Source organism: Lonchura striata, chromosome 4 (assembly GCF_046129695.1).
Source record: "Lonchura striata isolate bLonStr1 chromosome 4, bLonStr1.mat, whole genome shotgun sequence".
In the NCBI taxonomy this organism is placed as follows: domain Eukaryota; kingdom Metazoa; phylum Chordata; class Aves; order Passeriformes; family Estrildidae; genus Lonchura; species Lonchura striata.
This window is the reverse complement of record NC_134606.1, coordinates 11,115,581-11,142,676: the sequence shown is the minus strand read 5'-3', so window position 1 is coordinate 11,142,676 and position 27,096 is coordinate 11,115,581. Positions and strand designations below refer to the sequence as shown.

General features: G+C 38.7%; 1 protein-coding gene across 2 annotated transcripts in view; it reads right to left on the bottom strand.

Annotated features, from left to right (window-relative positions):
• AFAP1 (actin filament associated protein 1) overlaps positions 1-27,096 on the bottom strand; it is a 112,487-nt gene that overhangs the window by 26,939 nt on the left and 58,452 nt on the right. For both annotated transcript variants that reach the window (XM_021550755.2, XM_021550756.2), the window contains exons 4-7: positions 18,651-18,759; positions 13,009-13,220; positions 9,825-10,004; positions 446-538 (exon numbers count right to left, since the gene is read on the bottom strand). In XM_021550755.2, coding sequence (XP_021406430.2) covers positions 446-538; positions 9,825-10,004; positions 13,009-13,220; positions 18,651-18,759 — 594 coding nt within the window. The remainder of the gene's footprint in view (positions 1-445; positions 539-9,824; positions 10,005-13,008; positions 13,221-18,650; positions 18,760-27,096) is intronic.

Genomic DNA, 27,096 nt, shown 5'->3' with positions numbered 1-27,096 from the left:
AGTCTGCCAAAACAGTGACCTCAGCATGCCCAGGGAGCTCTTCAAGGACTCAATTCCCCAAAATATAAGACTTTCCCTTAAAACCCTGGTATAATCTTCATCTATTCTTCCTCAAGAGTGACACCACTGCTTGCTGTTTGTATTTGCTGGAGAGCATCTCTGCATCTCAGCACATGTACCAGACCCATTAATCCACACCCTGCTGTGGCTGAAGAGAAGCTGGACCCAAGCCAGCCTGCTGCTTGTCCATGGCCAAATAAACTGACATGGCAGAAACCTCAACTGTGCAGGATGTGTGCACATATCCAAACAAACCAACACAACACAGGGACTGTGTGCCTGAAACAGCAACACAAGGCAGCAAGGACTTACTTACATCCAGTGCCTACCAGTGTCTCTCTCAGTAATCATAAGGATTTTGCATTCATCATTTTGATAACTTTACCTTTTCCAGCTCCACTTTATGTACTGGAGAACTAGACAATGGCCCATCAGAGTCTACAGCTCCCGTGCAGTTGCTGCATACATCTTTTATAACCTTAGGAGACAAGGCAAAAATTATTAATTATTCCTAAAATACAAATCAGAGAGATTAGAAATTATATACAGATGTGAAAGGAGATGGGAAGGAGAATCACAGATATTTACTAGGTTGGCAGGTGTCAGTCAGGCTGACACTACAACTTCTCCATGCTCACTCCCTAAGTCATTTCATATATGACCTGAAGGAGACATAAAGTCTAGAGGTGGAAGGTTTCAGTTTAACAGACTAAACTCCAAGGCTCTCCTAAGTGAAGAAGCCAATAGCACCACTGATTTCCATGAGCTAATTCTGCAATATGAACTCAGCTGACGCCACCAAACTAATTTCATTACAATGATGAGAAAATGGGATTCAAGGTACCTCAAGCCAACAGACAAGCATTTTGTATAATACACTACACAGATGCTCCTTTTTTTTTCTACCAGAGAACTAATGAAGTGCTGATCAGCAGTCAATACTGCACAGTGGTATTTTGGGGCATTTTTGTATTATAAATACACCTTTACTTAAGAGTTAAAGGTCAAAGTAATTGTAAATATGTTTGCAGCAAATGGAAATGGCACTTTCTGTTCTAAAAAGTTAAAGAAAAATCTTGAACTGGGAATTTGCTGATATTTTGATGGAATTTGAAGATGTTAAAAACCTGTAACTGAAATTACATAAATGTAAAAATACACAATGAGTAAAGATGTTTGATGATTCCCCATGGCCATAACTAAGGGTTTTATCTCTTGTGAGGTTACCACCAGCCCATTATCATCCTGAAACTGCTTGTGCTGATGAGAACAGGCTCTCAATCCAAACTCATGCTGAGTTTCAAATGGAACAATTTTGATGTGGAAACTACTAAAAAGCAAAGGATGGCATTGAACAGTCCTTTCCCAGCACTTAAGCTCCCTTTAAGGGTGAAGCTAAAACAAATCAAATGTTTATGGGCTTACAAATACTCTTATGCTACTCAGGAGCACATCATAAATTACAGGCATTATACACCATAAAGGAAGAGCACCACCCCCATTTTACAGAGACGGAACTTAGGAACCAAAGAATTATGAAATAACTCACTCAATGACACACAAAAAACTCTAACCAAAGCTGGGAGATGAACCTACACTTTTACTTCTGAGCTAGAATCTCAAAACACTTTAGCATCCTTTCCTGACTGTCTGACCCACCTGATATTTTGTTCCAGAAACAAGACCAGCATTTCATGGCACTTGGTGTCCTTTGTAACACAAAATGTAGATGTATCTGTGGCAGAGTATTTGGACTTCAGAGTTAAGAAAAGCCCTGAACTCCCCAAAATGGTAAGATTTTTTTTCATGTGTCTGTTTTTGTTTTTTTTCAGTTGCTGGTCCTCAGTATGGTGTAAATACACTGCTGTTTTCTTCCTGGAGAAATGTGACTGTACAGTTTCTGGGAACATTCATTTCTGTCTCCTGCATGACCTTGATTCAATGGCTTATGCTTTCAGCATCTGCTCACACCACACAGTTAGTTAATTTTGGCAAAGGCAGATTGTAATGGGAGTTACAGACAGAACAGAGGGAAATGATTTGGCAGCACTAACTCAACAGTATGTGCTAAGTCATGCACTCAAGTAAATCCGGTTCTTATCATACCCCACATATTTAAAGAGAAGCTGAAGTGCTTAATTGGGTTGTAATTAAATTTTGATTTAAAAAATGACACATTGTCAAAAGGGAGTTGGTGGCAGGATCTAAAGTAAATGCATATTCAAGAGTCCAGCACTTCATTTGGGTTCAAAAGGTTCACTGGCAAAGACTTGCTCATCACCTTCTATGTGCAATATAATTGTGTTTAATGCACAGAACAAAACTCATTCTCCTCCACCTCCACCAGGATGAAATGTCTTTAATATATAAAGGTTGCCTGGATGCACTCTCTATAATTACGTTTGCAGACAGCTGCCATTAAAAAATCTGGTTTTCACATGCATATAGCTTTAGCTCAAAATTTTAAGGATAAAACATTCCACCAGTATTGCCAACTTGCATAATTTCAATCACAAGACTCAAAAGCTCTTGTCAGTTTTTTCTACATTCCATCTTCTGGAGCCATACGAAAACAAAAGATCACTATTTTCATTAAAAAGTAATTGTGAGTGAGAGTGAGGAATGGAGTTCAACAAACTTTTATCCATTGCAATGAAAAGTGTAAAAATATGAATAAATGTACCTCAATATCTTCAAAACCAGAAAGGGGAAAAAAAGGAATACACATAATGTTATTTTTAATAAAATGGCATCATGTGGAAGGCTGCACTTAGAATACCTTGTAATAGCAAATATTCCATTAATAGCTTAAGTTTTCTCACACATTAGGGAAAGGAAATAATTTTCTTTTTCTCAGCATAAATGCCTTTGTACATTACATGTACACAAACACAGTGTGATCTGCCAGGAAAATTAAACTGAGATCATAAACAGACTATTCAAATATTTAAAATATATGAGCAAATGTAATCAGAAAACTGAAGACCCTGTATTTCTTTGGATAGCTTCAAAATAAATGCACTTAAAATAATATTTTGTTATTGCATAGTAAGAATCTTAAGTACCACAATTACCATTACAATGTTACGATTAGCAGACTTCAGAACCACCACCTTCAAATGCAGACCTGGAAAAAGCTTTTGCAACCTGAACTGTAATATTATTCCTTATTTATAGAATTATAAAATAATTTAGTTAGAAAAGACCCCTAGGATAGAGTCCAACTGTTAACCCAGCAGTGCCAAAAGCATCACTAAACCATGTCCCTAAGTGCCACATCTACACAGCATGTTAATTATCTCCAGGGACTGACTCCACCACTTTCCTTGGCAGCCTGTTCCTTCCAGTGAAGAAATTTTTCCTAATATCCAATCTAAGCCTCCTCTGGTGAGACTTGAGGTCATTTTCTCTTCTCCTGTCACATGTTACCTGGGAGAAGAGACCGATCCCCACCTGGCTACAGCCTCCTTTCAGGGAGCTGCAGAGAACACAAAGGTCCCCCCTGAACCTCCTTTTCTCCAGGTTAAACAGCCCTTAGCTGCTCCTAATCAGACTTGGGCTTTAGACCCTGAATCCCCAGGTGGATCAGGATATAAATCAGAGTACAGCACTGAGTGCAGTGACAAAAGGCACAGAGGGGAAATATTTGTAGGTAGGAATCTGGAAAGATTCCCTACCCTGAGCCATGGGTGAAGTCAGTGGAATTTCTGCCACATGGTGTGTCTGGAATATTTCTTTCTTTACAACTATCTTACTACAGAAGGACTAATATTTACTATAAATATGACGTTTTCTTCATACCTGCATTCACCTACAAATTTCTATAGTTCTTGTATGTTATTTTAAAAGACACACCAGGACTGGAGGCAAAATACTTGCCCAACATTTATTCTTTCTACATGCAAAGTCAGAAAAGGTAAATTAGATTCTTCTGGCTACTTTTAAAGTTCTAAACTCCAGATAAAAGGCACAGGCTCTGTAGTAAAACCAGAAAACCAGCTGCTTGCCAGCTAGTCCCTGTCACACAGAAACCAAACAAATTCTGAGTAAAAGTATGTTTGTAGATAGCAAAAGTACATTTGTAGATAGTTCTTTATGGCTGATCTCTTTGGGACCTGTCAAGGAATAAGACTCAAAGTTGTCCTGTGCTCGAGGAGCTTGCAGACCTCTCTCCTGGTGGATATAATGGATGAGCTCAAGCTACAGCCTCCCTACCACAGGGATGTAATTACAGCATTTTGTATCATGTTCTCATGGGACTCCCATGAGAAACTCACACTTTTAACATGATGGAGTTCAAGACAGAAAGCTCACAATCTGACTGCACATTTGCTTTACTTTATGTGATCAGGCCAGAAATCCATTCAGCCACCCACCCACTTGTCCCCCTCTGCCCACATGTTTTGCAAATACTGGAATTGCTAGAAATGGGATGGGCTGTATCCCTTGGCTCTGCCACTGAACTCTGGAAATAGGAACATGGCAAAGCTGAAATCTGCTTAAGTACAACACAGCAGAGGGAAAAGGGTTTGGCTCCAGATGTAAGTCAGTATTTCCCATTCCTGAAACACTCCTTTTTCACTGCTGGAAGAGTACTGACTTTCTGGGGCTCTAATTTTGGCTTTACTAAATCTTCATTTTCTCTTTCTTGTGCACTGTTTCATATGACATATGTTAGTGTCAATACCCTCCTCCTTAGGAGACCAACAAAACTCCTCTTAGTGTTTTGCAGAGAAAAAATACCCCAAGGAGTTTACCTAGAGGAAAATCTTAGGCAGGAAAGGCAGAAATCATTCCCATCAGAGCCTACACTTTAGGTCCCAAAAAGAAACCCCTTTTACCTTCTGTACTGGAAAGCATTATTATTATTAAGTATCACTTAGCCTGGAAGTATTAATCTTTCTGCCTTACTGCCATTTGTCTGAGCAAAGTGAGGATGAGATTCTGGCAGACTAGCAGTCAGTGAGCCTGTCCTTAGTGCCTGTGCACCCCCTTAGGAATACTTTTCTGACTCACTCAACCAAGACAAGCCTTGTATCATTTCTCCTGCATTATTGCCATGAAGTCCATTGCCATATATGGCCACTGGATCAGGCAGAGCCCAGGGAAGAGGCACTCCCTAGAGGCTGGGGAGGGTGGCAGGAGGCACTGCTGCTCCAAGGGCAGAGATGCCCTGTGCCAGGGGAACTGCATCCCCAGCCTGGGTGCTGTGGGGATGCACATGGCACTTCAGGCTGTGAGTCTCAGCTAGGTGTGATTTAAATAATTTTCCATCCAAAGCTGTGAGTAAGAGAGAGGAGGAATAATATCTAGTGGTGAAAGTACCAGCCCTCCAGGGTTCTGCTCTGTGACAGCTCACATTTGTGATTTTAGCCAGGAAACCCAAAGAAAAATTATCACCGAGAAAACAAGTACATAAGGATGTTTGTGGTTCTGTATTCGTGGGTGGTTTGGTTGGGTTTTTTAAATTTACATATACATCTGGTTCTTTTAAATAATGTATTGTTTTCCATGATGCTGGTCACACACATACACAGACTCTGGGCCACAGCCAAGCTGGGATCCTCTGGCTCTGCCCACTGGCAGAGTCCTGCACACTGGTCAAAACTCCCACGTGCAGTTTGGTCTGTCCCCTCTGCAGGTGAGGCTCTAAATAGCTCTTATGCAAACTCACTGACCTTGCTGTGACTTGAACAGAGGTATTTTAAATCATATGCTTGAGACAACAGGGGTGTAATTCCTGGGAGGTTTCATTTAGTTTGCTGCTGGTGATGATGGGCGGTGGAGAAAGAACCTGGCCCAACTGTCTTGGGTCACAATACATTCTTTAAGTTTCTTACAAATGAACAAATGATGCATGGAAATCACTAGTAGTAAGTATGCATCCCCAAAACCAGTTTTTTTAGTCAGCTTTAGGGTTTGACCAGTCAGCACTTGATTCTACTCAGCTACAAAATGGAGATAATAACCTCTTTGGGGAGCATTACATAAGCCAAGAAATACATGCTTGAAGTGTTGAAGATTTCTAGCTGGAAATTCCCATAGAAAGCAAAAGCAGCCACACGATGTTTACAGTTACAAGCTCAATTTTATGCTGATATAAACTGGCTCTGTCAGTAGTTTACTCTTCAGTAAAACTGTCCACATAAAGACTGGAGGCCAGAAGTTACTTGACTACCTTCACTAAACTTAAGGGAGTGAAAGAAAGAGATGTTTTCAGACTTTCATGAGAGACAACATGCAGTTAATCAGAGAAAAACTGGTAGGTGAATATATAAACAGCCCTATAAGGAATGTTGCAGGGCCTTTGGATGACAGGATACAGCCCCAACCATGATTCTCTCTTCAGGGCAAAATATCCTCCTTATTACAACAAGCTCAGAACTGACTAAGCATTGTCAAAATGATACATGAAGAAATGTCTCCTTATGGCTGGAAGATTCACTGCTCAATTACAGACCCTCAGCTGGAGAGATTGCTGCACAGTGAGAGAGCACCATAAAATGAAGAGAAGTTAACAAAGGGTGCCTGATGTTAAGGAAAAATTAAAATCAAGGCCAGTACTCCAGAATGATAGATTACATCTCATGCGTGATAAATCAGAAATACATTTTTGCAGGAGGAACGTTAGGACGAAGAGAAGGCCTTGGGACCAGCCACCGTGACCATTTCCTTCTTCTACCGGTCTTCTACAACAAGTTACCTCAAATTAATTTCTTTGGCATCTATGTATTTTTAATACTGAGTGCAGTTTTCTGTGGCCTAGTCTGAGGGTTCTGCACACAGAGCACATTCATCTGTACAAACCAAGCCACTGAACAAGCATCTTCTTGTAAGGTCATGGTCTTATTAGTCCTTTTATTTTTAATGCAGGATTTCCCAGGGATGCTTACAAATAAGTGTAGTTTTACCACTCTGTTGGATATGCTGAGACAAACAGGAAAATTTCAGCCATTATGAGACCACAAAAGGGTGCACAGATGCACATATACACAAGGTACATGGGAAAAGATTGTTTTTGGGTCAGAGTGTGTAACTGCACACATTTTTTTCATGTACATTTTTGCGGGAACATGTTTAGGACTCAAGTCTGGAAAATTCCATCAATTTTTGTTGCCCACCATATTACTGAGATGATCTCAGCTGTAGCCTAAATTTATGCTAGTATTGCTCCTTCCTCTGAAATCTTGACAGGCTCTTTGGTGACATCATCTATCTGTTTTCATCAAGCATTTTTTAGCTGGTAAATCTGAAACTCCCTTTGTGGTTTCCAGTCTAGACTCCAATTTGCACTATGTTTATCAGTTAGGGCTTTTTTGGTGTCATCTTTACCAAAAATCGTCTAAAGTATTCCGCATTGATTTAGAATTTGTCTTCCAACAGATATTTTTAAATTATTTACTTAACAAACATATTCTGTACTGATTATATACATGAATTGGAAAAAAAAAATGGTTTAGCTTTCAAAGGACAATCTGGACTCCAAAAACATTTTGAGCTTTTGAGGATCAAGTGTAAAGCTTTAAACACTTAACATTTGAATTCATGAGAACCCATTGCTCCTGGGTGATAATCTGCCTCAAGTGGCACACACTGGTGCAGTATCTTTCACCAAGAAGGCATCTCATGCTCTAAAAATGTAGTTGCAGAGTCCTTTCTCATTGGCAGTCTCTGGATCTGCCCCTTTTATTAACTACAGAAATCACATGTAAAGGACAGAGCACTGGGAAGGACATTGGCCCTCTGACTGAAAGGTTGGGAAAGCTAAAATCTTCCAAGATTAAGCAGTGACCTCTTTCATAGTGTAAGAATGTCCTACACAAAGCCACACATGATTTTCAGAAGCTAATTTTGAATAAGGCTTGAATGATCCAAACATAATTGCTTACATAATAAAAAAAATAATCCTTAAATTTTGGCGTATTTAAAAAAATACAGAAAGCAATTCTTATTTTATTTCTCCAAAGGCCATACTTCTTTTGGAAAATACTGGAACTGTTGCAAGAGCTGCACAGATAATTTCTGGTTAGCTGTGGGACAGGCAATTAATTTGTACTGCAGAAGCAAAGGGCTGAAGCAGCACTGAGGACTTGGAAGTTGGGTACAGTAACACTGCCATGTACTTGAAAGATTTCATGAATAGAGAGCTTTGCAGCATGAAGGAGCTAAATAAAGTGCTGTCAGACTGTCTCCAAATGCTTTGCAGACACACAGAATACACAACTGTGAGAACATGCAACTGCACAAAATCCCTCTTTTTCTTCTCATTTTGAAGCAGCAGGAATGCATCTGGGATATGGAAAAATCTAGTACTGCTCTGTCTGCCTGTGTGGGGATGCTTTATACACAATTTAAAAAAAATAAAACAATTTTTATGAAAGAACGTCTGATAGATGCCAATGAATTCAGTATTACTAAACCCGAATTTAGAACAACACAGGAAATAAGGGTGCAGTTTCTATGATCTAATTACAGCGGAATTCCCTTGGAAGGGAATCTGACTTATGAACTTCTTTTCATTCCAATCAGTGGTTTTGAACTGCTAGCTGAATTAGTGGGACACTTGCATGACTTTAAAACTTAGAACAAGACACTGATGTTAGAAGAAGCCTCACAAATACATAGCTGGGATTAATTGCCATTACAATGACAATAGAGAGAGCATTTTCTAAGCTAGGATACAAAGTCACAGTCAAGACCAAACACACATAAACCGCAAACCCCCAAAAGGTATATTCAAATATTGCAAAATAGGAAATTACAGATTAATTTTCCATTTAGTACATTAGCCCACAGCAGAATTTATACTGCTTAAGCTGCATTTTATGTCTCCCTCTTCTGCAGAAAAACTATCTGCCATCAGGAAATTCCTATGTGTTTAATTCAATTGTATTTGGAGAAATACAATTTATTCTTAGAAAAATAAAGACCATATAAGGTTAGATCAGAGCACAGCATGGAGAATGCCTGATGAGTCTGATGCATTCAGACTTATACATGTATTTAAAAAGCTGGATTTCAAGGTCTTAGAACAGTTGCTACTGCAACTGCAGTGATAGTTTCCCACACTCTTTCACTGACCTCTACCTCTGAGACTGGCAAAGTCCAACATAAATACTAGTAATCTGGTTAGGATCTGCAACTGCAGCCTTGCCTTGGGATTTTCCATGTTAGCAGACATTGAACAGAGAGGAATAGAAGATGACAAAATCCCATTTTCTCAGAAGTCTGCATTCCCAGGACAAGCCATAATGGATGACACGTTGCTAAACCAGAATTAGGAATCTTGAATGGCCTTCAGGAAGCTGAAGGATTTTCCTCCATCCAGAGCAATTCAAACAGGTATCTCCTCAGAGAATCTTACTTTTCAAAAGGTGACACCATGCCAAAAATAATATGGATGCCAGCTGCCTCCACCTGAGGGAATTTGAGCCTTCTGCTCACTACGACTATGCCCTAAGCACCAAATCTTTCTGGAAAATGAACTGGAGAAGAAGACAGAAGGGAATTTGCTACCTTTCCTTTCTGTGCCAGATCATTGTGCTATTAGTAGTGAAAACCATCACAGCAGCAGCACTGGATTAACCCTGAGGATTTGCTTCGAGGCCTGAACTTAACATCTGTATTTCTGCAGTCCCAAGTTACATGGGATTTAAGTGGTCTGGATTTGTCTGCAAGTTGTCTGTGTCTCAATTTGTAACAGGAACTGAGCAATGTGAACAGTTTGTGGGTAGAAGAACTCCTGGTCAGAAATTCCCCCTTACCTTTAGCCACTGTTCTGCCTGCTCTTTGCTCTGCACTGCCAGAACCAGGGCATCTGCTCCTTGGTGAGAGATTTTCAGCTCATGCTTCTTCTTTTTGCTGTCTTTGGGAATATAGGTGATACTGCAGTCATTCAGGAGCAGTTCCATCTGGGGCTGCTGGTCCTTGGAGCTTTTGTAACACTAAATAAACATAAGGAAAGTCCCAGCATGAGATATTATCTTTCTCAACCTTGGGGGAAAGCTCTTATTATGTAGAAATGCTATATTTTTAATTCATAAAATTTTGAATGTATTTTAAACATCCCTTTACCACATACCACAGAGTTCAGCCAGAGCAAACTCATCCACTCTGTAAAGCAAAATTACTTCCAGACTGACAATAATAGATGTCTTTTATTGCAGGACAGGTAAAACATATGGAGAACATTAAGTGTCTCTGCCTTATCCTTATGACTCAACCTTGACCTTGATCAGGTAGGAAGAGGGTGATTTAGGATATCTGTTCACATGTAGAAGCAGAATAAACTTGTAACTTAACAACTTTAAAGCACAGATGTTTACCTTGCCCTCCAGTGACAGACCAGCATAGGAAGGCAAATCTTTATCGGTGCCTACACACTGAAATTGCAAAGACACTGGCACATGCCTTACTCATCTGTTAATTTTCTTGAGATAAGTTAAAAAAACTTCATGGAAAGTGGGTAAAATCACATTTTTTCAGTTAATACAGTCTAATAGTCCCTGTACGAATTTCCATGTTACTTCATTTTGTAAGCTCCTAGCTACAATGATGTACTTACACACTTTTTCCCTCGTTAGTAAACGCTGTCAATTAACAGCAATTTCATGTTGGGTCACTGATGACCTGTTCTCTGTTGGAAATGGTGATCTGAAGACAGTTGTTCCTTCTTTACATCACATGTCCTACAGACCCAGTCTCTATTCTCACCTTCCAACACACCAGTACAGCTGAGGCTCCCAAAGACTGCAGAACAATGTTTAACTCCCTATACAAACGTCCAGTTATTTTATATACTTGTGTAAATTGGGCTTTCACTCATACAAATAAGCACTAAGGCTAAAAGGACATCTGGATAATAAAGGGGTCTCTGACCACCAATAAGACTAACTAGTATCTGCATACAAAGAATAGCTGAGCATTTATGTGAATAGAGAAAAGCACGTGAACTTCTGCATGTCTGCAGCAGTATTCACGCCAGGATGCAACTGTCAGGAAGACAGCAGCTGATAAAAGTATATTATAAACACGACAATTTAGGCTGGGAAAATACAGCCAACTCTAAACCAGCCTCTGCAGATCACGGACAAACCTTCCCTCTCCAAAGCCCATTACACCAAAGTTTCTCCAATTTGGTCACAGATTTTTAATTTGCAACATTTAAAAAATACTAAGTTTTCAAGCTATGAAATCTTGAAGATATACAACATTATTCACTTTAAGAACCAATAAACAGCTTGTAATTCCTTTTATATTAATCTAAATATTTTATTTAAAGCTATACATTGCTATAACTGAAGTGTGTATATATACAAAGACTTTAAGTGAAAAATGAGTCCCTAACGGACTTTAAGTGAAAAGTAATTCCCTACTAAAAGTTATTTCTAATGTTTAATTCTAATTAAAATATTTTTGTTTTACAATGACAGCTGCATTCATGACACAAGCAATTACTAATCCCTAAGAACACATATTTGTTTTACTTGCATATCTCATAAGTTAACTGTCCAAGTCCTCCTTCAAACAATAAACTAATCTTGTGTAACTTGGTCGTTAGACTCCTATTGTGACTTTTATTTTCTTAATCCCCATTATAGAATTACTGAAAGATGATCCCTACAAGGAAAAAAAAAGCTTTGTGGACCACACATGTGGGTAAAGGAAATGAAAATATAAAAAATAACATATTTTTATATGGAACAATAAATGTAATTGTAGAACAAATGCCGCATGACTTCAGGGAAAAATCTGTTTCTGTGTCTCTTTTTTCCTTTCTTCAAGCTGTTATCAGATGGTCCTGAAATCTGATATGATACTGATATATGGTGATAAAAATGTGCATTAAGGGTAATGGCATTATAAGCATAAAATAAAAGCTGAATCAGAATGAACATTTTTTTCAACATTTCAATACAGGAGGGTACAAAAATTAAAGCTACTGCAAACTAGCAAATTCATCACAATTGGATTTTCAGAAATTTCTTATCTCCATTTCATATTCTGATATTTTCTGTACTGCCATAAGCACAAATGTACTTGGAAAGTGAACACACTTAAACTACATTGTACCACTGTAGAAGAGAGAGGTTCTACAGAAAATGTTCTGTGACCTGTTAATCAGCTTTTAACATTTGGGATATTGTAGTAATTGTTATGTAATTAGCTACAACGGCTGGAAGCACCATATCAGAAGGCAGGAGCACTGATGACACCAACTTATTGATTATTATAAGTATTAGTTTGCTCCTAACGACACATAGTAAGTGTTTGCCTCAATTAAGGTCTCTTTTCAGAAAACAAAAATGCATCTATGAGTGGATAATTCATGGAATCTTTCACTGGTGCCTCCGATCAGAAAGAAGCATAACAGATTTGCTTAAAGGAAATAAATACATCCACTTGTTTCTGTCCCTTTTATAATGCAGCTGTGCATCATGTGAATACTGCATCGTAATTACTGCAGAACAGATGGCAAAGGTTTAGTTTAAAGTGTATACATTACCACAGCACATGCTGCCAAGTGAATTCTCAGTCCAACAAGGGACTTTTCTCTCCAGCAGTCTGATCCAACAGTGCACACACAGAGCTCCCTATGAGATTTTTTGTCCGCAGGGAATGAAAAACTGGATTTACAGTTTCAGCAACTATTTTTTTCCAAATTAAATATTTTAAAAGATAATGGGCCAGATGTTCTTTCTAATATCAGAGAACTGCTGGGGTTCAAGTTAAGTGAAATAGAAATCAAAGTTCTAAGTGGCAAAATGATACACTTATAATTTCAGTGCTTTTCTGCTTCTGGGTAAATCATGACCAAACTCCTTGGTAAGGTTACTGCAGACTTGGCCACTGTTTGCAGAACATATTCCAAAAATCAGATTCCTGTAAAAATAAATACATCATCTAAAAGGTACAAAGAAAATAGAGCTAGCTAAAAATAAGAATTACCAGTAGTTTGTTTTCTTTGATAACACACAGTAGTTTGGTCCATTGCCCAAATCGTTTTTTTCTAAGAAGGAAGGCACAGATTTTGGCATCCTTCACCAGATCCATAGAGGCTTCCTCAGATGGCCACTGATGTCTCATTTTCTTCCCCTTTCCATCTTCCTCCTCTTCATCATACGATTCATAAGAGCTGCTCATGGCATCTGAGTCATAATCTTTAATAAAAGTGGAAAAGTGCAAGGTTAAAACACTTAGCCATGAAGCACACTGCAATAACTGAAAACCTCAATAAGGTTCATTTTAAGTGAAAGCTTTTGAAAATCAGCCATGAACAAGTTACTGTTTCAGTGCTCATAATATCAATATCTTAAGTAAATGAAACAAAAGATACTATGCCAGTATGAAACTTTATAGAAGACCCATAAAGACACCTTGTGAATTTTAATGAAACAATAAACTGGGAATACATAGCCAAAATCTCAGGTACTGTTTCCTTATCTTCAAAGTATTATTTGACAGCTTCATTTTCTGTAATCCTTTCACAGAGAAACATCTTGATCTTGCTTTAGGATATCACATAGAGAAACAAACTTCCCATATGGCAAAGGCCATAAGAATACATTATGGGGCAGTATCTACCCACCATAACATTTCATGTAATTCCCAAATACTTCTACAATAAGCATTCAATAGACAATGCTGACCCTTGAACTACAGATTCTGATGGACATAAAAGCATTGTACAAAAATCTTCTGTTCTGTGCTTAGCCTCAGCTGCTTAATCCTGCCCCAGGTTTGGTAATAGAATGGCAAGCTTCAAGTTTAATTAAACATTTTTTCTTCAGGCCTTTCATTTTCAACAATGCAGACAGATCTAGCAGTACCCTCAACTAGCAAACTAATTTGCCATTACCAGGGAACCTTCTCTTCCACCATCCACACTTATTTATGTGGGTATATGTATGTAAAGCCCTTCAGATAATAACACCAGAACGCCTCCTATCCACTGGCACGTGTTCAAATGGAGGAAAATGAACTGGAGTATTTTTAAAAGCTGAAATTTCATCTAAACATTTCATGTAGACTTTGATATATTTTTAGGACAGAAGGTAGAAGAAAATCTCTTTTTGCTTTAGCTAGGTGATTAGGAAATAGCTGGGATGTAGGAAGGAGAATTGGAAAGACTGAGGGGAGGACAAGAGAGTGAATTGCTGGAAAGCTCATTCTGCATCATTTCCTCCCTATGTGTATAGTCAGAATGAACATACCTCACATTTCTGAATCAAAATTAGATATTCTGATCCAATTTCTGTTTTCATAAAAGTGGATGAAACAGTGTATCTGCATCCCAAAGTGAAATGAAAGTAAAACTTAAAATCCTGGAAGCTCATTTTTAAAACTGAATTGCTATTTTCCGGTCAATTCTGCTACTGGGTCTCTGGTTTGGGGCAGCTCCAATACAGGCAAGTGGTAAAAGCCTCAGATGATTATCAGTGGGAAAACACTCCAATTTTCCACTTGCTTTACAAAAATCAAGAGGAGGATGGAAAAACTTGGCACAAATATTTAATCTGACAGATTTGGAAACATTTATTCCAGAGTATTCATTTTTGCATATTTATTTAAAAGAATATATAAGATCTAGTAGAACTTGCTGCTGAACTTCCTACCCTTGAAGAAGGAAAAAATCCCAAACAAAACCCCCCCAAATCCAGAATCAAACCAAAATATTCTCCCTGCTCCAACTTCGTTCAGAGCAGCTTTCCACAAATTTTCACACAGAAACATCAGGAAATGCTTGAGAGATCATTGACCAGTCACAAACACACAGCAGCATGCCAGCCTGCTGGGCACAGAGACCGAATCATTCACATGGAGCTACCAAATACAAAATGTAAGGTCTGATCATTAAATCAGCTTCTTCAAGAAGATCTCCCAAAGACACAGGCTGTGGGACAAGCTGCCATAAAGTTGCCATCTCTCTGGGAACTTCTTCAGTTCTTGGCTTTTCCTTTTCAAAAAAGCAATTAGTGCCCATAACCTCCTCAGCCTTTCTTTATATTGAGTTGTGGTGTTTGTCACAGCTACACCAACGTCACAATGTTCACGTTAATATTTGGTCCCTTTCTAAAATATTCTCTTACCTCATCTGTGATTTTGCATTGGTTTTGGCAAAAATATTATTCTGAAACAATTTTTATTTTTAGGTGAGAAGCAGAAGTAAGAACTCATTGCTCACATGTTGAGATATGGGTACACTGCTCTGGTGGAATTTTTCATTATCATTGCTAATGAGATTTTTCCATTAAGAAACTACCTTTAGAATGCAAGTGTCTGGAGGTTAAGTTTTGTCAGATTAACTTGAAACCTAAGTGCTCAGAGGGGACAATCTTCAAGTATAATCTTCTCAAGACAGTGGAGCTGTGTCCTTTATCTGCATTCTGAAGATGGGAAGTTTGAATGACAGAGACTTACCAGAAGACTACATCTTTAAGTGCATCAATCAAAAGGATGAAAAAGTTGAATCTGTTTCAATGCAGTTTTTCTTCCCAGTTTAGAACATGATTTAACTTTTTCATATTGCAGTGTTTTCACCTTGGATGAAAATTACAGATCATACCTTTGCTCTACACTGAAAAGTTGATTTTCTTCTGACTATAAGCCCCATGCAACAATCTTGCCTTATTACTGGTAAATTTACTTGCTTAAATCACTGTTTTTTACTCACAACATTGAAGCCTATTATTTATTTTCTTACAGAAAGTTCTACCAGTTTCCAGAAAAAAAGTAATTGTAGAAAGCTGTTGGGACTTCATAGTAGAAACTGAAATTCTGCATGTTTAATACCCTACAGGTATTTCCTATGTGGCTCACAAGCATTCCAAGTGCAGATTTCCTGCTAGCCATGAGCTGTATGCTCAGCACAGGGACTCTGCTGGCACTGCAGCTGCTGTTTTATCCAAATCCCTGTTTCTAGGAGGATGAAAGCCAACAGGAGAGACTCCCATCCTGACCCAGGCTAATGGAATTTTTGGGGACCTGCTGCCTTTTCCTGCCCACTAAATACTCCTCATGTCTCCCTTTTTGGTTTGTGGGACTCTTGGCCAGATGAAGAGCTTCTTGTGTGACTCACACCAGGAAGGATGCCCATCCTGAAGTGCTCATATCATCCCTGATGAATCCTGGCTCCTCTTTACCACATCCTGCTTCTACTGCTTGTTCTCCAAGCTGCTCTATCACATCCAGAACAAGGTTTCCAGGCTCTGAGACACAAACTAGCCTGTGGGGAAAAATGTCTCTCTCTCCAAAACAAAGTGCAGAGGATAAGGATGCACTGATACAACATGTTCCAGTGCTGCTAATCTACAAGTTTTTCCATATTTTGCACCTTCTGCACATTAATCTGACTTCTTCTGACACTGGCTTTTCACCTTCATGTTCACAAAAATCTCCCACTGTTATGCATGAAAATCACAGTGGACTTTCATATTATTTGCAATAGTGTATTCCTAAAACTAGTCTGTATTAATTCAGGCATATTGTAGAGATCAGTAGCTTTTAATACAGAGAAAGTTAACAGACAAGTCATACACACTCTTGTTTTCATCTACATGCAAGCACTTATTTACAAACCAATTAGAGAGACTTGGGAAAGTTATGGATATTTCATTTTCATGACTATGTTCTGCAATTTGCTTCAGTGCTTGTTTACTTTTACAGGTAAGACACGTGGTATGTAAGTCTCCTTGCTATTAATGACATTACAACAATATTCCATAGGAATGTTTACTCAAAATAATTATATATATCCCAATAGATGCATTCTTGCACTTCTACTTCAAGCACTTTTTCTATTGTCTTCTCCATCTCAAATATGCCAAAGGCTATAACCTTAGCTCTTTTAATACACTTTGGTAGCTGATTCAAATTACCACACAACTGGGTTGAGTGGATATTTTGCATGAGCAAAGATGTATTACTAACTGCACATTGAATCTAAAAGCTACTTCATTACCAGTGAAGAGAGGAATTCTTTTAACACAATTTTAAAGATATGATAAAGTTCAGAACATAAGAAAATGTAACAAAATCTCAGCAAGTGAGATGCTAGGTCACATTAACACAGCTTTAAGTGTCTGGAGATATAGATAAACTATATACTATATAAAATATACTATATACTACATTTTATATATATATATATATATATACATATACACACTTAAATTATGGAATTACTAATGATTTTTTAAGGCTGATATCCTAAATATTATTATGCATTTAAATGTTTAAGTACAATAAGAAATCAGCTTCATACTTTGTCTTGTTTTTCCCTAGGTGCTTTTTAAGAAGTGCTATTAATATTTTTCTGCCTAAGCAGGGCTCTTGTTTAACAACAAAACCCAAGTCAGAAGCTCACTGAGTTACAGGGTGTAGCAGGACCACCCTGCAGCATTTCAAGGGAGGAAATGAAGAGAAGAGTGATTCTGCTGCTCTTCTAAGTCCATATGTTCTTTCAATTGCTTTCCAGCACATGAAACTTTCTTATGTTGAACTTCTTGGTTAATTAAAAGCTGTCAGATAACATCAGTTTGTTTAGTGTACAGATGAATAGTATTTTAACTTTAAGATGACTCCTATGCATGTTTTAAGAACATAGAGATAATTTAAAAGAATTAAAATGGCTATAAAGTAGGGGAAGATATGTCTTTAATCTTTGGACCATAGAAAACAATGATTAGTGATTAATCAGCCCTACACACGTAATAAATTACTGCATCCAATAAAAAAAGCATGGTACATAAATGACCCTGTGTAAAGGACACAGCAGTTATTGCAGTGTTTCATCAGGGTGCTCTCAGCACAGCTCCACTGAAGTGCACAGCTCTTTGGGGAAGTATTTGGGTGTGAAAAAGAACATCTGGGTGTTGCAGAAGGACATTCTGTTAGACAGGCAGAGGCAGCCCTATGCCTACTGCCATGAATATAAGTGGACACAAAAGTACTGACATGGACATCACACAAGGCTTATGGGAGATGCTGTGACCAATTCATCCCTTTCCACAATGTGCCATCAATCTGCAAATCATATCTTTCCAACAGTTCCTTTTTTCCCTTTTTATTTGTCTATTTTAACAAGCACTTCAGTGCAATAGAGGCACAGCAGGCAGATGTGCAAGTCAGTACCAGTTTCTGAGACCTCTACATTCACAGTGTGACCAGTTTAGCGGGGCAAATATTTAACTCTGGGCAATATTTAACTCTGGACTCCTGGTCCAGTGCCCATTGTCTGTGGTTCAAAATTTGGACCCTCTGTCTGCAACAGCTGCTGAAAGCTGTTTATGTGCTCCTCACCTAGTTTTCTGTGCAAGAAGCCTGTTTGAGCACACCAAAACAGTTCTGCAAACCAGTCCAATGCACACCAGAACAATTCTGCAAACCTGTCCAATGCATACCAGAACAGTTCTGCAAACCAGTCCAATGCATGGCCAGTGAGGATAACCATAGCTGGCCCAAACTCTCAAAGTAACTCTTACAAAACATCGCCACAGCACCAACAGTGATGGAGTTCTCAAATCCTAAAAAAGCTGAAGGACACTGGAATTACCAACTGCTCAGAAACTGCCTGGGAATATCTTACTCACTGGAAGTGATGTACTCAGGAGCCTTCCCAGGACTAAGTGGCACTGCCTCTTCATAATAGCCTTCAGGAAGGGAGGATGTTGGCAGTGGTGGAGGCCCATTATCTGGTGGCTAAATGAACAAAAAAAGAAAAAGTGATTACAGAGCAACAAGGTGTTAAATTAAACACAGACAGAACATCTGCTCATGATCAGTGCCAATGCAACCAGCTTCATAAACCCTGCTACTGTGACTATTTCTTATGTTAACTATCTCTAAAGGCAAGGCTCTGGAGGGCTCAATTAGATGCTCTGCAAGGCAGCATCTTTTAGATGAGAAGCAAGCCCAAATCTCAAGTTCCTCATATGTTGTTATAATTAAACAATAATAAGTAAAGGCTGACACTTGAAGCAGTAAAGCAACATAATTATGCTTCATAACATGATGATAAGTTTATAAATGTATCATTATTGTCCAGACCTTTACTCGTAAGGAAACAAAACCTTCTTGCATTTCCTCCAACTGAGTCCTCTGGAAATGATAAACACTGTAGAATCCTACTTGTCATTGCTAAGGATGGCAAGATCAATGTAACAGCTATATTAAAAGATTTTTTTCTCTACAACAGCATTAAGTGGTAAAAATACTGAAAAGATAAAGTTCTCCATTTAAAACGAATGGGTCTATGTAACAAAGAGATTTTTATGCATACACTTAACAGTGTTATGGCTTATTTATTAGTATTTTACACCTAAAATACTTCACGTTACAGCAGCAAACAGCAGTTTGGTTGGACACTGTAGAAAAGTTAAATAGCATGGGCTGGCAGAGACTAAGGACAAATAATTGAACCATATTTTCATGAAAGGTGTTTCTTCAATGGTAAATCAATTCTTAATATATATATTAATATTTATAATGCTATTACTACATACAAACAAGGAAAAGTTTGAAAAATCAAGACAATATTACACAATAAAATAAATGTGTAAAATACTAGGTCAAATTCTAAAATGCTTCTTTTACATATAAACATGCTTTTAATTCAAAACTGACCAACTAGTTGCATGTTGATGTAAAAACAAAGTAAATTTAGTACTCTGTGACTTCTTCTGTATGACTTTACTGTTCTATTTCCTTAACAAGTACCAGAACAACTGTATTTTATGGAACCCCATTCATATTTGCCCCAGGTTTTTTAGCTTCATATTTGTATGTTAGAGAAAATACTGAAACAGTTTTTCAGCACCAATGGTTTATTGCATGATTACAAAAATTTAACTTGCAAAAAGAGACGCATTTCTGCAGTAATAGTTTTTCAATACTTTTTTTTTTTTTTTTTTTTCATGGAATCACAGAGATGCAACCAAGTTTGTCTGCACTGAACTGACCCAGTATAAACTAAGGGAATGAAGGGAGATACTGAAGTGAGTACCTGGTCAGATAGAGACACTTTTGGGCTGACCAGTCTAGCAGGGCTTTCTTCCACATCACACAGAGGAGGCCACAGGGACTCTGCTTCTCTTTTGCTACAGACCTGAAGTTACCTGGGAGGAGCCTGAGCTTTAATAACATGTGCCATTACCTGCACTGAAATTACTTCTGTGGGCACTTTCAGGGCTGGATTCATCTTTGAATATTTCAAAGCCAGGCATATCCAAATCTCACTGCTGATCACACACCTGCACCAGTCACCCGATTCTTAACACCATCACGAAGAGGAGTCTCACCCTTAGAGTGCTCTGTAGTCAAATTCCTATCCAGTAGGTTATTCCACCTTGCAGGTAAGTGCTTGTGCATTCCCAGAGTGCAGGAAGGCAAGGAGCTAGTGACATTCAGCATGGACTCACCTTTGCACACCAAGTAAAATGAGAAACTTTCTCATGAACAATGAACTGATTTATGACTGAACACAGAAATTCCTGGTCAGACTGAAATTTGCACTAATATTACTTCTATTATCAAATGATACAGCCAACTTCTTACGTCACAATCACTTACAAATTACAGTTGGCAATTACTGTTACCTATAATGTGGACCAAATGAGATTTCCTCACATACCAGATTTGCTAGAGAAATTATATGTCAAAGAAGCAAAATAAAGAAAAAATATGACTTTTAGTATAGTGATCCCATAATTTTGCTGAAAAAATCCAATTGACAACCTGCACATCATGACAAAATAAATGAGTCTTTCAAGGTTAGCTGCTGCTGCACAACAGCCGTAAGGGACATTAAAAATTATTACATGTTCATTACTGTTGGAAAATTGACAGCAATTATGAATTGCTGTACACAGATCACCTCTGTGTGGCCTGAAGTATAGACACAAGAGGCAGAACTGCCTCCAAAGAGTTGATTTTCCCCCTTCACACCAGTGGGTAGAACCTTGTTCTCATTAGCTGGGGTCACAGTTTGTTCCTGGGGCAGTATAGATTCATACCACCCTTTTCATTAGACAAATTAATTTCTTGGTCTAGCCTTAAACCATTTTTTCCGTCAGGTGAATATATGAAATTCCTCTTATTATTGAACCTTATTCACCCAGGAAATACAAGTCTTGAGTCATTCCAATTTTGACTTCATACAGCACCAAGGTTTCAAAGCTGTATTTTATCCGGGGACAAATGAGAAGTTCCAATAAAGATCAGGAGGAAAAAAAAAAAATCCTTGTTTTTATACAAAATGTTTTTCAGAAAGAAAGAAAAAAGGAAATGAAACACAAATGGTGCTTGTCTGATTTCGACCCTGCTGGAGCACCAGTTACTTCATACAGCTGGGGCGGGCTGGGCTGTGCAGCCAAGGTCAACACAGATGGAATCCATTGCTGAATTAACTGGGCCCTCCTCTCTGAAATGCATTTTGCAGTGCTTGCCATAACGAAGTTGAAAACAATTATAAAATTTTTTTGTAAAAGGGAGAAACAGAAACATCCAACATTAAATACTTTTTGATAAAAGTGGGGCTGCTTTAATATTAAAAAACCCTGCAAATTATTATATACAAAAATAAAATCTCACTCAAATCTGTACCATAAACAATTACAACTTTCGCCAGCTATGGAGTTCACAAGTTTGACCAGCAAGATACATAAAAACATATATGTGTGCACTCTGGTATTAGTTACTAATATTTATAGTTCTTTAATGTTTTTACTATTACTAGTTGTATTGTTTCATTCTTTCCACTCAGCAATTTTTACTGGAAAAATTTTCATGAAGTTATGAATTATGAAGTAAGACTTTATTCAATAACTTTTCAATAGTTTACCTGAAAAAAATAAAAAGGCCATAAACCCCACAAAATTATTTACATATTCTGTAAAAAGATTAAATGTAAAAAAACACTGGAACACATGTACCTTGAGTGGTATCAGGAGTAAAGACCTGGCAACCTGCAAGGAAGGCATTACCTGAACTTCTCCTTTTTGTTTGTTTGTTTGTTTTATTTTAATGACAGGCAACAGTGAAGAAACCTAGAGAATGTTGCCTCTCAAGATAAACCACCTCTCTCAGTCACAACAATAAGAACTGAGAAAAGAAATTGACATTACTTTTATCTCCTTGGAGGAATAAGGACAAAGATGTAATATGTTGTTGTCAAGAATAATAACAGCAATAATGAACCAGTACTGATGAAGACGTTTGTCAGGCCCTGAGTTTGAGACCAGCTGAGAGCTGCTTTAATTGAAACCAAGAAGCAGAGGAGGTGATCATTGCATTACAGAGTTGAGATCTCTGATGAAATTAGAGACTGGATTGTGATGCCCAATTCCAGTTTACAAGATTGATTGTTAGGAGAAAGAAGCAAAATGGTAAAATGTGTTGTCCTACTGGACTCTGAAACAGACTTGTACAGACATCTTAATTTAATGGCATATTATGATCTACCCCTCCACCTGCCCACCTGTATTCCACAGACCAGCAATAAACTCTTTCTTCCTTTATCCTAAGACACACACTATTTTATTTCCCCCCTTCTGTCCACGGGTACTGAGCAAGATAGACAGTAACTTTTATTTTACAGATGGTTTATCTGATAATCTGGTGACAATATGGAAAGCTGTCTGAAAAACAAAGGAAAATGAACGGCAATGTATAGAGGCCTGAGGATGTAAAATCACTTTATACCCCAATGAAGACTTGATAGAAAGAAATACCTTCCTTTATGATTCAGGATGTGGAGATTTCCAGTGCAAAGCAGTGAGTTCAGCAGAGCCTGTCAGCAACCCATGCTGCAGGCAAACACTGCCAGCAACTCAAGTGCCACACTTACACGTGTTATTATATCAGCCACCAGTTTGGATCCAGCTGATACAAAACCCATCGGTGCTGAAGGCAGCAACAGGAGAACAGAAAAGGGGTCACACGCTGGGGATGTCCAAAAAAGCTGTTCAGGAGCCAGCAGGCAAATGTGGGCTGTCAAGAACAAACTCTGAGACAGGCACATGTCACTTGCTCTGGAGCAAGCTAAGACCTGACCACTGCACAGCCTCACTGCATCTACAGCCTGGAAGCAGGGGAAGAGTACACACACATCTATGACCCCTAACTCCACATGTGAAAAAATGGACATCCAGAAAGCAAGATGAACCAACAAACTGAGTAAAATGTGATTCATAAAATTACTGAGCATACATTTCAATCTGGCTTTTTTGTAGCACTCTAAGGGTATTAGTACTTGCCATGAGCTTGGTATGACAGCCCTTAAATAAATTCATAGTTGTGCTGAAGAGAATTCACTATTTATTCCTAGCAATTAAGGACATGGATGGACCTTGGATTTATTCAGGACAAATGTGCTGACTTTGTGGGACATTAAGATCATTTTAAGCTGTGCACTGTGTACACTTGCCTAAGTGTACACAATGAAAAGCTGAGAAACAGTCTTCATTTGACCTCTGCCTCATATTCTAAGTTTATTATTTCTGAGCTTGTCAGTTGGAGCCCACAAAACCGGGAGCCAAACAATGTGAAAGAAGTCTTAACAACTTATCTTCCCAGCTTCTGAGCACAAAAGGCAGCAAAACCAGACAGACAGCTACGAAACTCAACTTTTTGGAATTGAGTAACCCTATCACTCCCACCAGAAGAGAGGTCAGGGCCACTTGATGGGCTGTTGCTGTAGTCCCACCTGACCATCTCTGACTGCAGATGCAGTTCCAGCACACACCTCTACAATGCCAGTGATACCCAGAAAAAGCAGAAGGAATTCCCGGAAAAAACAACAACCAGATTTTGACATGATGGGATGCCCAGCAACATGAATCCCATGAATAGCAGAACTGGTCACCCACCAGCTCCTGCAGTACTGAACAGATGAGGACAAGGGGGAAAGAAGTGGAAGTGATCACCAGGCAGAGGATAAGCTCAAGTGGAGCTTCTCCTTAGGGGGTGATCCTGAACAGGGATTTGAGTAGGATAAGGTTAAGAACAGCAGGCACACATTTGGCATGCTGTCCTCCAGGGAGAGGAGGAACATCTGACACAGCCTGAGAGTGTGTCTGCTGACTCAGGGGTGAATGTCTGATTAAAGATATCACTGGAAAAGTGCTTAGTATGTACAGGGACTACAAAGAGATCACAGCCTCAGAAAGCACAGCCTGATGATGGAGAGAGATCTGAACGCTTGCTCACATTAACAAATGAATCAGGGCGTCCTATGGCTCCACAGTTTGATCTGAAGATTGTCTGGAGAGCATTTACACCTTTAGCTCACCAGGAGCTGAGTTACTATTTCACAAGGTACAACACATCTGCTCAGAAACCTGAATAACCCCTTCACCTCAGAAACAGGAAGGCAAAGATGACAATGAAGAGGACCAAGTGGAAACAGTAACAGAACATACTATATTGACTGAGTAGAAAACCCAGCTGGTTCCTGCACCTCTGATGGCACTTTCGGTCTGTGTCCATATACAAATTGTCTCAGTTCTTGCTACTGTATGTAATTGCATACATATTATTTGAGATAGTAAATAAACCAAAAAGACTGGAGCATGGAAAGCACTACTGAAATGACAGGTAGCTGGAAAGAGTTACACCCAAACTCTGTGGAAGACTGGAGTGCAAATAAACTCCTGACTCAATGGAAGGAACGGAAGATCTAACAAAATAATTAAAAGTGAAAGCAAATGAGCCAGAAACAAAAACAAGGTATTTCTGTATCATTCATAATTTATAATAAAAGATTATTACACAGCCAGTTGGAAGCATCACACAGGCAAAACAATAGACTTGACTCATGTCAAGCAAAGGGTCTGTGTGTAGCAAGAAATGAAATGGGCTTTAATTAATGCTAGTATGCTAACTTTCATACATATTACATGAGAAAGATTAATCTGAATTTTAAACAGCATGGGGCTCTCAGTCAGAGTTGTTTATTCTGACTGTGCTCAAAGAAGTGTCTGTACTCCCCAGAAAAGGCAAAATCACCTTTCTCTTCCAGAAGTTAATAAACTCACCCAAGTGTGAGACATGACAGTGAGGACAAGGCAGTACAGTGATTAAAGTACAGGCAATGCCATTTCCACTGGAACAATACTGTCTAAGGGCCTGAGCACTGCATCAAATTAAAACAAGAGGAGACTTGGTCCTTACTGGCCTAATTCCTTCCCCATGTATTTGTGCACAGAACATTAATGAGAATGATCAGAAAACCAAAAAAATCTGGTCTCTAACTATCATCACAGGGATAGGGTTTTATAGACAGGTATAGCATAGAAACAAGAAATTAAAAACCTAAGGTCAGAAGTGTGAGAATTCTACAATAAATGTTGGACAACATCCTATGAAATCTGTGGCATTAGTAATTGAATAATTTTCTTGTAAGAAGGTCAAAGATCATCAGTATCTAGTTAAAAAAAGACAAAAGGGCAAATAGCTTCACAATGATAATAAAAAAAAAAATTGGTAAAGGAGTTCAATTCTACTCTAACTCATCCAGTTTAAATGTAAATTCCAACTAAAAGCAGCTGGGAACAGCTCATTCTGGCAGCTCAGACATGAGGAAAGTTTTGAAATATGGTGATGTGTATTGCTATAAAGGTATACTATAAATTAACTGAGAAGGTAATTGCTTTAAAACTAAAACTTTTCTGTGGTACCATTTGTAAATGTGAAATAAATCATCAACAATAATTCACCAGCCTCAACCATGGAAAACGGAAATGGCAACTATAGTGTCCTGCAAGACATTGCTAACAGAAAAAAGAGGTGGTATACATTTCTTCATCCTTATTCCTTATGCAATGACATATTATATTCCACAATCCCAGTGTGCCCAGGTGGCCAACAAGGCCAATGGCACCTGGCCTGGATCAGCAGTGGTGCGGCCAACAGGACCAGGGCAGTGATTGTCCCCCTGTACTGGGCACTGGTGAGGTCACATCTCAAATCCTTTTGGGTCCCTCACAGCAAGAAGGACACTGAGGTGCTGGGGTGAGTCCAGAGAAGGGCAACAGAGCTGGGAAAGGGTCTGCAACACAAGTCTTAGAGGCTGAAGGAGGCAGGGGTGTTTGGCCTGGAGAAAAGGAGGCTCAGGAGAGACTCCATCCCCCACCTGAAAGAAGGTTGTAGCCAGGTGGGGTCAGTCTCTTCTTCCAAGTAACAAGCAACAGGACAAATGTCACAGTCTCAAGTCACGCCAGGGGAGGTTCAGATATCAGGAGAAATGCATCCACAAGAAGGGTGGCCAAGCTCTGAAACAGGCTGCCCAGGGAAGCAGTGAAGTCACACCACTGGAGCTCTCTGAAGTTGTGCAGATGTGGCATGTGGGGACACAGTTTAATGGGAGCTTTAGGCAAACAGTTGCACTCAATGATCTTAAGGGTCTTTTCCAACCTAAGTGATTCTATGTCCTATGACTGCTGTTCTGGTCACCTATGATCAAAGTACATGATCCTTATAGCAGCTGCTCAGGAGAAATATTAGTATCATTCACTAGCATTAAACCTTAGCTCAGAAAGGAACTGACAGAGCCTTTCTTATACACAGTGGAATGAAATTAAACCTGAGAGGAATATGACTGGGATTACAAAGGATATCTGAAGCACATGTACCATGGTGAGGGGAAAAGGACCTACTTAAACACACAAAGACTGGCAATGAGCACTGGGATGTGGAACAACTTCAAAATTGAAACAGTGGCTAAAGAAACCTAAATGCTAGTGAATAGATTTTAGTCGGTTTCTGAAAGGGTTAATATTTTATCATTGCCTGCAGTAAGAGCAACTGCACTGATAATTTTAAAAGGCCTCTTTACTTGTTCCTTCATTATGGAAGAACTTGCCCAGACCTGTTCAAGCTGAAGGTATAGCCAGCTTTGAATGAATATGTGGTACATTTATTTTTGTGGCTTTCAATTCTTCTTTTGACTCTGCTCCAAGAAGGAAAGAACCTGAAAATTAGCACTGTCTTTAGATCATCTTTAAAGAGTAACAGAGAATAAAAATTGTTTTTCAGTGTTAG